The following is a 10,583-nucleotide window of genomic DNA, read 5'->3' as shown; positions in this document are numbered from 1 at the left end:
CAATATATTTTATCTAAAATGTAGCACATTATGAATGTGCAATACTAGTTTGTTTTGAATATTATTTTTGTTTAGAAGAAAAAAAAAAAAAATTAAAGTAATCTCTCAAACCATTTTGATAATAAATTTAGGACATGCATTTGCTAGTTAACCCATTCATGCCGGGGCCTTTCCGGCTTTGCGCGGTCGCAATACCGGGGTTCTCGAACGCATAAGCCTAACGCCTCGAGATTCTCGGGCGTACAAGCCGCGAGCCTGGGTTGCCCGCTTGCTCTACCCAAGCGCGCGGCTTCCCCTCATAGCTCGTCCAGGGCGTCTGACGCGAAAACCACAATACGTGCTATCACGTCAACCAGCGTGAATGGGTTAATATCAATGTCTGAAACAAAAAATGTGGGGGATTTTTTTATTTTTTATAAAAGGCAAATTGCAAAAGGATCCTGTGCCATCTTCACTGTGTATAATAAAATTAAAGGTAGAATTTGAGCTTTTTAGGCTGCAGAATTAAAGGGATTCTGAACCAATATTTCAGAAAGACCATAATAAATGAAAGTTTATGGAATAGTCATTAACTCTTCTGAGATGGGCCATATAAATATTTGACCTGGACTGAACATCTGAGATGTTCTCTTAACCCATTAGCAGTGGATGGTATGATTTGCTGCCAAGGCAGTCGGTCATAGACGCAGATGGCACAGTGCCATCCTACTGCATACATATTTTGGTAAAACCAACCAATGGGTTAATTTCTAGACTTGTGGATTTACATATGAGTAAATCCATGATATATATATTATCTGCAAAGTGATTAGTTACTAATTACAAGTTGGTATGATGCATTGGTTGCAGAAGTGAAGAATAATTAGCCTATTTTTATTCTTAAATTCATAAGATACTTCATTCCTCCATTTAAAAGTTATAAATGCTTGCACAAAGGAAAGGTGAAACAAAAATGCAAAATTTCAGGCTAAACAAAGCTGAAAATTTCTCAACTTGTCCTTATTTCAAAATGTTTTCAACATGAATTGATGGCTATACAATAGCAACTTGGAGGCTTTAAACATTTAAATTGCTTCATGTGTTTAAGGGAAGCTGAAAGCAAATAGATTTATGAAATTGGGAAAAAAATTTGCTTGCCATATTCTTTGATGCTCTTTCAGTGAGCAATCCTCTTCTGGTGTGTGTTCCTCTCAATTGACCTCTCAATTTTGGTAGCAACATGATCTACCTATCTATATAAAGCCACGTCCACACGGTCGAGCAGTGCCCGTTGGGCACGAAGGCTTTGCCCTTGTACGAGCAGTTTCAGCGGGCAAACCATCAAACTGTCCGCTCCCGGCGCCAATGGAGGGCAGTGGATAGAGGTCTTCCGTCCACTGCCAAACGCACGAGGTAAGGTGCAGGCAGATCCACTGACTACCACGTTATTAGTACACCATTTCCACACCGAGTACTAGCGCATATTGGTCACGACAAGAATAGTGCTATCTTCTTTCGAACAATGGCGTGAACCAAGGTGATCGTACCGTAATGAACCACTCGCTCACAACAACTACTGGCGTCCGACTGCCCTCCAACCACCACAGACAGCTGTGTGGACACCTACGCGGGCATAGTCTGCAGACTTTGCCCTGCCAGGCACAGCCTGCCAGGCACAGCTCGACCGTGTGGACGTGGCTTAACTTTGTAGGATGATTTCCTTGTGACGATGGAAACCAATTTTTGCCCTAAAAGTACTGTCCACTTGGAAAGTGGCTCAGGGTCCTTGGGCCCTCTCTCGAATCAGGGCTGGCATTTCCTTTGATTCACAGATTAGTTGCACAAGTAATTTTTCCTCACGAGGATAATACAACAATGACTGGGACTGTTCTGATAAATGGCTATATGGGAGATAAAATGTAAGAACTACATTACAGTTGTAAATCACAAATTGGATTATGACAGCAAAAAGCTTTACCATCATACATATTTTCCCCCACTTTGGTTCTCCCAGTGAAATGGGAATACAATTATTTTATCAGGTAAAACTTAAATTGTACCCATAATGTCTACATAAATGAGGAACAGAAATATCTAAAAAGAGAGTCATTGTAATAATGTACTAGAAGGTTAAAAACTAATTAGCAATTGTGGGTCAAATTTTATTTGTACCTTTCTCAACTAAATTATATCTAATTACAAAACCTCTTAATCATTAAAATTAGGTTCTTCATCCTCCTCTTTGTCTGGATACTCAAAATCACGTGTCTTGACATCTATATCCTCACCGTACTGGAGTGCAAAATCTGCCTGTATCAGCAGGTCCGTTAAAGATTCCTCATTGTTTATGTTGAGAGGAATGTAGCGGACTAATGAAAAGTCGTCTATTACTTTGCCCAGCGCGTTTGTTAGTTTGTGGTATCTGCAATGTAAGGAATTTACAGAGTATTGATTGTGAAATATCTTGAGGTAAGTTTTGAAAAATATTCATAATTATAAATGCATATGAATACTACATAAATACTTCAACTTTGAATTTTAATAATCTAAAATATAATGCTATGCTAATTGCAAAATATCAACAAAATTATATATTTCAATTAAGTGTTATAGGGTTCACATCTCTTTCCATTTCTGTTGTCAGGCAAATAGTTGTTTATTAGGTTCATATTATTATTAATAATAATTTATATTACTATTATAATTTTTATTTTTTTATTATCATACATTTTTATCACTATTATTTATTAATAATTCATCAGTTATTACTTATTATTAATAATTCATCGGTTATTACTTATTATTAATAATTCATCGGTTATTATTTATTAGCAGTAATTCATCAGTTATTATTTATTAGCAGTAATTCATCAGTTATTATTTATTAGCAGTAATTCATCAGTTATTATTTATTAGCAGTAATTCATCAATTATTATTTATTAGCAGTAATTCATCAGTTATTATTTATTAGCAGTAATTCATCAGTTATTATTTATTAGCAGTAATTCATCAGTTATTATTTATTAGTAGTAATTCATCAGTTACTATTATTTTTAAGAAAAAGAAATAGGGTTCACAATATGCTATGAAAATAAGGTCAGTAAAGTATTACTAGTAGAGTAATTCAAACCTTATGATTCAGCCACCACCAAGATCTTTTTCCCCTTTGTGTATGTCACTTACTTTTTATTAAACTTGGAAACTGAATGATCCGATGACAAAAGTTCATGGACTTCCGGCTCCAGGAACATCTCCAATTGCTCCTTTGCTGACTTATTTAACAAGTCCATTTTGGTCAAGACATTAATGTGAGGGATCTGAAAAGCAATAGTTTGATAATGAAATGTTTAGTAAATGAGGGAAAATATCAATTGAACTTCAGAGACAATATATAAATGGAAATGCAAGGTTCAATGTAACCAGCAGATTTAAATTGAAATAGTGAGAAATATGGCAAATCACACTGTATTTGGGAAAGTTGCACATTTTGGAGAGCTAATATAATGACAAAATTAAGTGAAATGAGGATTATGAAAGAAAGATAATGAATCAGTTTTTTGGAAAATTAAGTTTTGAAATCCATCCTTAGCTAAGAATAAAAGGGTGCAGAACAAATTGGACACTCAATAAAGGGGCTGCTAATGTAGTCAGAAGAAGAAAAAAAAAGCGATATTTTATTCTAATGGATCAAACTGGTACATATTGATAATTATAAGGATAAAGAATTTCTAGCAGTAAAAGGAGAGAGAGAGAGAGAAAATAACAATACAGATGTTGCTACTAATGTATGTAAACGAATACAGAAACCACCTCACCTCAAGTTGCACCATTGTTGCCAGGGCAGCCAGTGAGCCAGAGAGAAATTTAGTAGCATCAACCATGTACACAGAATCCAGAACAAACACTGCACATACACGGAAATCCCATGAATGAAGGTGTTGTACTAATCTGAGTAAAAAAGAAACATAATTGAAAGTGAGTATTCCAATTTTATACTCCCGTTTTATATAACATTCCTTCTACCAAATGCGCAATTCTTGACAATACTTGACAAATTAAGTTCAGAGAATTAATCCACTGGTTTCAAATACCTTTATATTTAAAGGATTACTTTTATGAGTAATAAGACCTGCAAAATACATTGCTTCTTACCTATAAGACTCACCTTTTCATAACATCCATATGTGTATACAATTCAATCTGTCCTGGGCAATCAAACAAAATGCAGTCATCGTCGTAATTCCCTAACTGCTCCTAAGGGAACAAATGAAGATAGAAGTAAAGATATTGTGTAAGGTAATAAATATATCTTATGTGAACAACATGGTAATAGAAAAAAAAGAAAGAAACAATTTTTGAAAAATCCATGTATTAAAATTATTAATAAACAAATAACAATAATGAAATAAAAAGCTTGCATAAAAAGCTAATAATAAAAAAATAAAAAAAAATAACTACAAAATTTGGCTGTAAAAGACTTCAGATGTAAATCAAAATGATAACCACTGATAGGATGATAAATTTTTTTTTAGGGTTACCCTTAGCCATTCCAATCCATCTGGTTCCATCAAATACTCCATGCAGAATACGAGCCCTCCATTAGGACCGAAGTCCATATCGTCTGCCTGCATGACATCATCTAGCTGTATGAGGTCACGAACATCCACCAAGGCCCCATATCTGAAGGCCTCAGCAGCAGGATCAAGGTTGACAACACTGAAATGTGATTTAGGCAGTGATCATGTTCAGCCCCTGCATGGAGGGCAACAAATTTGACAAATGAAGATTTAAATAGAATGTGTTTTCCTTAAATAAATAAATAGTTGGTAATGGTAAAGCAGGAATGAAAAATGTTAATTGGAGATGAGGTAACAGGAGACCATGTGTGCCCACAAGAGGTCCAAGGTTTCATTTATTTTATTTTTACCGACTTATCAAAAGACAAACTTGATACTGAGCGAGGAAAGCTGGCATGATGCAAGGAAAGCGAGATAGTGCTTGGATACTCAAAAACTTTCTGGTAACTAAATTCCTGCCCAGACACTTGAACATGCCCAAGAAACCACAGAAACATATTGCATTAGCTGCCCTCTCCAATATGCATTGATTTTGCTGCTGTGGCAATGCTAACAGGTCTTTCTATCAGTTGATACATTGTATGTAAATCTCAATAATCAATCAGGCTATCAGTTGATAAGCCTCTTTTATTGAAACAATCCTATTTCAAGTCTCAAATGTAATTACTCACTTGATCACTCTATTGCAAGTTTCGGCATGTCTCTGTAGAGCTTCGCAGTATGTGGACTTGCCTGAGCCTGCTGGACCCAAAACCAGATGTGCATATCTCATTTTGATGATTCTATTACCTGATAACAAAGAATAAAAGAATAGGTTTACATCAGTTGCCACTGTTGTAAATGGTTAATAAAAGCAAATCATAATAGCATCTCTGCATGAAACAAATCTAAAGCAATCAAAATGGCATACAAAGTAAAATGCATAGATTGGGTATAACAAATAACTAATATAAAAGGTATGATATAAATTTAAGGTAAATATTTGAAAAGTGTCTGTATCAAATTATCCGTCTGCCCTTGTTTTGCACTTCAGAAAAAGCTAACAAACTTCAACCATGTATATTCTAGATCTTGGCCGAGTGTATTATTTGACTATATATCACCAAGGATGTCTACAAACTCAATCTTCCCAGAATATATAAGATTATATAAGGTTAGCCGTCCATTGCTGCAGCACAAAGTCTAGTGACCATGGCATGACTTACTGTGTAGATTCATGGATTTTGATAAACAATTTTAGGCTTTTCTTAATTTGCTGATTATTTCTTTATACCTAATAGTGATATTTTACAATACTGTACATTTCTTTGAGTCCATTGCAGAATTTTTTCACTTTCTCTGCATGGCTATTCTAAATAATTACTTTGAAAGAACATTTTTCAAAAATGCATAAACTGATCAACCCATTCACAGTGGATAATGTAATTTCATGTCATCAAAATATTTACGCCATAAACACGTATATATACATTGTACATAATTCCATTTGCATATTGTCGTAGTTGCATTTGTACATAAACATTTTTCTTGACTGTATAATAATGATAATAAAGCCACCCCTTAGGGATGGTTGTAAATCGCTCTGAGAGGATTAATGCAGCCTTGTGCTTCTGAAAATCTCCCAGCGGCATTTGGTAAATATCCACCCCATTGTGAAAGGGTAAATAACAATATTATTGCAAATAGTTTTAATTCTTATAAATTATGATATACCAAGCAAAATAATGATATATGAGAAAAATAATTATATTACATGGAATGAAAAAACATTTAGCTTAATTCCTAGAAGGTGTGTGTAAACTATTTTCAGTTATGCTCACAGAGAGCCAGAAAATTATTGTAATGTTTTAAGTCTCTTTATGTAATTCTGACTTGTATTTTCCAAATACTGAACTCATCTTTTGCTGCAGAATGAATTAGACTAGATAAAACGTGACTGCATAGGGCACTCTTGCATCAGGTTGTATGACTGCACATCCTTTGGGATTAAATTATAAAATTTTGGATAAAAAAGAAAAAAAAAAAAAATTCTTTGATATCACATAAAGTCTAGCACAAATAATAATGATAACTACTGGAGAGATCCTGTCTGTTGGTCACTAGCACCAAACCAATCAGTGCAATCTCCATGCCTCTCGGTGTTCTACAAAGGCCAACAACCTTCCAGCACATGTATTCTGGCAAGACAGAACTTGACCTTCCTCTTGATTTATTGTTAAATAAATAGCCAACTGAACCTCTCTTCCCAAAATAAACATGGCACAGGTTTGATGTCCTTTTCCAGAGCCCAAAGCATGGACACATCTGACACCGCACCACTAAAGGTTTCAGATTGTAGGCCATCAGACGCAGATCACAGCAAGTACCATGTGGACTCTGGATAGAACACAACCAATACAATTACAAGAAAAAAAATGCACTTCTCCAGATCTACCAGATATAACTCTCTCATTTATTAACTAAATGTGTTTTGCCTTTATTCAAATAAAAAACCAAACCTACCAAAATTACACAATCATTCCTCAACACGAAAATCATTCTCAAAAATCTATCTAGAAAGATATCTCCTTCAGTAAAAATAACTTATCACCCAATAACTTCACATGAACTAATATTATACCAATATAAACAGAATGACATAGACATGCATAAATGGCCTCAATACCAATATAACTAGAATGACTTAAGAGATGACACTATATGACGTTATTACACACTAATATACACAAAGCGAACTCACTTCTCCAACCAATTCAGAGACAATGTCAACCACATCATACTCACAACGACGTAATTTACCTCCAAAGTCACAGAGATACAAACATAAGGAGATATAAACGAAATATAGAGAGGAAAATAGAAATAATAAGACAGAAAACACTCACACACAAAACTCACATGGAACGTGTTCGTCTTGCTCTAACTTGTAAACAATGTGTTCGGATGTGTGTCTTTCGACTTCGTCTTCCTGTTGTGCTTCTTCCTTTTTTATTGAAGTCTTCGTAACCATCCTCAGATTTACTTTATGTTATCATTGGTTTTCTTCTTCTTCTTGTTATTTATAACACCATTATCGTTATTATTCTATCAGTATCATCGTTATTGTTGTTATTATCTTTATTTTGATCACAGTTATCAGTATTGTTATTTATATAATTATTATCATTATAATTGTTATTATCATCATTAAAATCATTGTCATTATGATCATCATCTTTATGATAATTATAATGGTTATAGTTATTGATATTATTGTTATCATTAGTACCATTATTATTATCATTACTATTATCATTGTTATAGTTATCATTATAATTATCATTACTACTATTGTTATCATTACCATTACTATTATTGTCATCATTGTCATCATTATCATTGTCATCATTATCATTGTTATCATTATTATCGTTGATGCCATTATCATTACCTTTCGTATTATCATTAATACCATTATTATCACGATCATTATTGTTATTTCTAATCATTATTATCATCCATATCATTATTATTATTGGTATCGTCATTACTATTATCAATATTACTATTCTTATTAACAATATCATTATCATTGTTATTATCATTATAACTATCATCATTATTATTACTATCATTATAATTATTATCATTATAATTATCATTATCTTTATCATTATCAGTAGTATTACTACCACTATTGTTGTTATTGTTATTATCATTAATTTTATCACTGTCATTATTACTACTATTATTATCATTACAATTATTATTGTGATTATCATAATTGCTGTTGTTATTATCATTAGTATTATGATTACCACTGCTATTGTTATTACTATAGTGATAACAGTAATGGTATTGAGATAGTAATAATAGGTATGATAATGATTATCATTATCTCTGTTTTCATTATTGCTCTTAATATTACCATCGTTATTTTCATCATCATTATCATCACAACCATCATCGTTACTGTCATCATTATCATTCAGTTATCATCATTACCATTGTTGTTGTTATTATCATTATTATTATCATTATGAACACTATCTTTATCACTATCATCATCAACATTATCTTTATCATTATTGTTATTACTCTCATCATTATCGTCTTCCCCATTATCATCTTTACCATTAACATCATTATCATCATCATCATTTTATTATCATTATCATTATTACTATTGTCAGTCATCATCAATGACAGTATTAAAACAGCTTTTGATCTTAGTTCAATTGATGGAAAAAGCTGTCAGAATGGGGAACTGAGGGCCGAGATAAAGCAGTCTGACGTTGATTATACCTGTGCCTGATATTCTGACTTGCCATCTACGCTGTGATGAGCTTAGGGTGTACAAAGGCAGCCATGAACTTATGAAATCAATGATTATAACATATAGATATATCGCGGTCAAAGTAAGGAGCGTAAGGTAGAAGTGGAAGGCAGACCTTACACTCCACTTCCACTTCATGAAAGTTGTTATGAAAATCGTCGATAATCGTATATGATACATTCTTTTTTCTTATCATTATTATCATTATTGTAATGGTCGCCACGTCAATTATTGAAGTTCTTCTATGGTATATACTCTATACAGATCCCAGATGATTACTTCTTGTATGTCGTGGCTGTTCATATGACCCATGTCAGCATCTTCCTTTCTTGGTAGAATGATCTGACCTCCGAGTAGCCATAACTGACACCATCCCAAAGCTAAAATGATAGATACGACCTTTGCGGTAACTAGGATGGGTTGTAGGGCTGTGTGACTCATGGGTTTTATCTACACGTGGAAATGTTAAATCATCTTTTGAGTAATAATTGGAAACACATGCAGAGACATGATTTTTCATTAAAATAATTGTATGTATCGTCCATGCAGTATTTAACTCAAATTTAATATAGAAATCATACTATCATCTCCAGTCTTAAAGGATATATTATTTATTTTCAATGTGCAGCACATGAAAAGCACTTCATATATTCTAAAATGGAAGGTATTCAGTTTTGAATAGGGCTATAATCAAAACGGGTCAATCAAGCAATTGGATTTTCCCACTTTTTTTCTTTTTTTTTTAAACAGATAGACTCTTGTATCTAAAACATATGTCACAGTACAAACAGGAGACAAAAGCTGGAACTGGCGATTCACACACTGGCATCGCTGATGGGTAAACTTGGTAGGGAATGCATGAATATATCGTATATCACCAATTGCGCTTTGTAAAAGATAATCTAATCTTCCTTTTTGATACGGGTAAGGAATATAAAGCACATGGGAGAGTGAGTAATGAATTTAGAGTTTATAAATAATGATGATTTTAAGGATATAACAAACAAGGAAAATGTGATAAATCAATGGTACCGGTTATAACAAGTAATAAGTAATTTGGATATACTAATAATTTAAGATATTAATTTGATTTCCATCGTATAGAAGGTAACATTAATAAAATACATTTTTATTAATAATGTATTTTTTTTGTCTTGTTCACTGATTATTAACAAACGTGAACACAATTGGTAGATGCCACTTGACAAGGCATTGATTGAATGAAAAAAAAATACAAAAAAAAGACAAAAAAAAAAAAAAATAAATAAAAAAATAAAAATAAATAAAACAGTGATACTTTTAAATCTATTCGTTTTATTTTACAACGATTACAAGACGACTCATTAGTAGCCCTTTTGTAACCAATCACAATAAAATGAAATATCTAGCTTTTAAACATGTATGTTATCTACTTAATGCAGAACTTCTGCAAGACTGTAGTATTTTCTACGGACATTTTAAATGTTTTTCACATATTATCTTTGATTATTCATTCAGTGTTAAGCGTTCTTTACAATGAAGGAAACTTTATACAAGACTTGTGCATTTTGATTATTCTTACTTTTTCATTTTTTTTTGTCTAACCAATTATTTTATTTCTCTTTTATACTCTTCCTATCCTGACCATATCTTGTAAAAGTAACTGATAGATATGAATAAAACAGAGCAACATGCTAGTAATCATAGTAAAGTAAACCATCAAAGATTTATA

The 10,583-nt window shown here is 32.8% G+C and overlaps 1 protein-coding gene across 4 annotated transcripts; it reads right to left on the bottom strand.

Annotated features, from left to right (window-relative positions):
- Positions 1–2,126: 2,126 nt before the first annotated feature.
- LOC122251279 (GPN-loop GTPase 3) lies at positions 2,127–7,568 on the bottom strand. 4 transcript variants are annotated; one of them, XM_043013072.2, is made up of 7 exons: positions 7,456–7,568; positions 5,229–5,346; positions 4,519–4,696; positions 4,146–4,234; positions 3,796–3,928; positions 3,164–3,297; positions 2,127–2,401 (listed from the first exon to the last, which is right to left on the bottom strand). In XM_043013072.2, exons 1-7 carry the CDS (start codon positions 7,565–7,567, stop codon positions 2,188–2,190), a joined length of 978 nt encoding a protein of 325 aa, XP_042869006.2. In that variant the 5' UTR covers position 7,568; the 3' UTR covers positions 2,127–2,187. The 4 variants fall into 4 exon arrangements, with proteins under 4 accessions (XP_042869006.2, XP_042869052.1, XP_042869034.1 ...); XM_043013118.2 differs by having other exon boundaries at positions 7,342–7,464; XM_043013100.2 differs by lacking the exon at positions 7,456–7,568 and adding an exon at positions 7,357–7,455.
- Positions 7,569–10,583: the final 3,015 nt, after the last annotated feature.

The sequence above is a fragment of the Penaeus japonicus genome, unplaced genomic scaffold, assembly GCF_977035675.1.
Source record: "Penaeus japonicus unplaced genomic scaffold, GWHDUDI00000001_assembly GWHDUDI00000005, whole genome shotgun sequence".
In the NCBI taxonomy this organism is placed as follows: Eukaryota; Metazoa; Arthropoda; class Malacostraca; order Decapoda; family Penaeidae; genus Penaeus; species Penaeus japonicus.
This window is presented reverse-complemented; position numbering and strand designations above follow the sequence as displayed.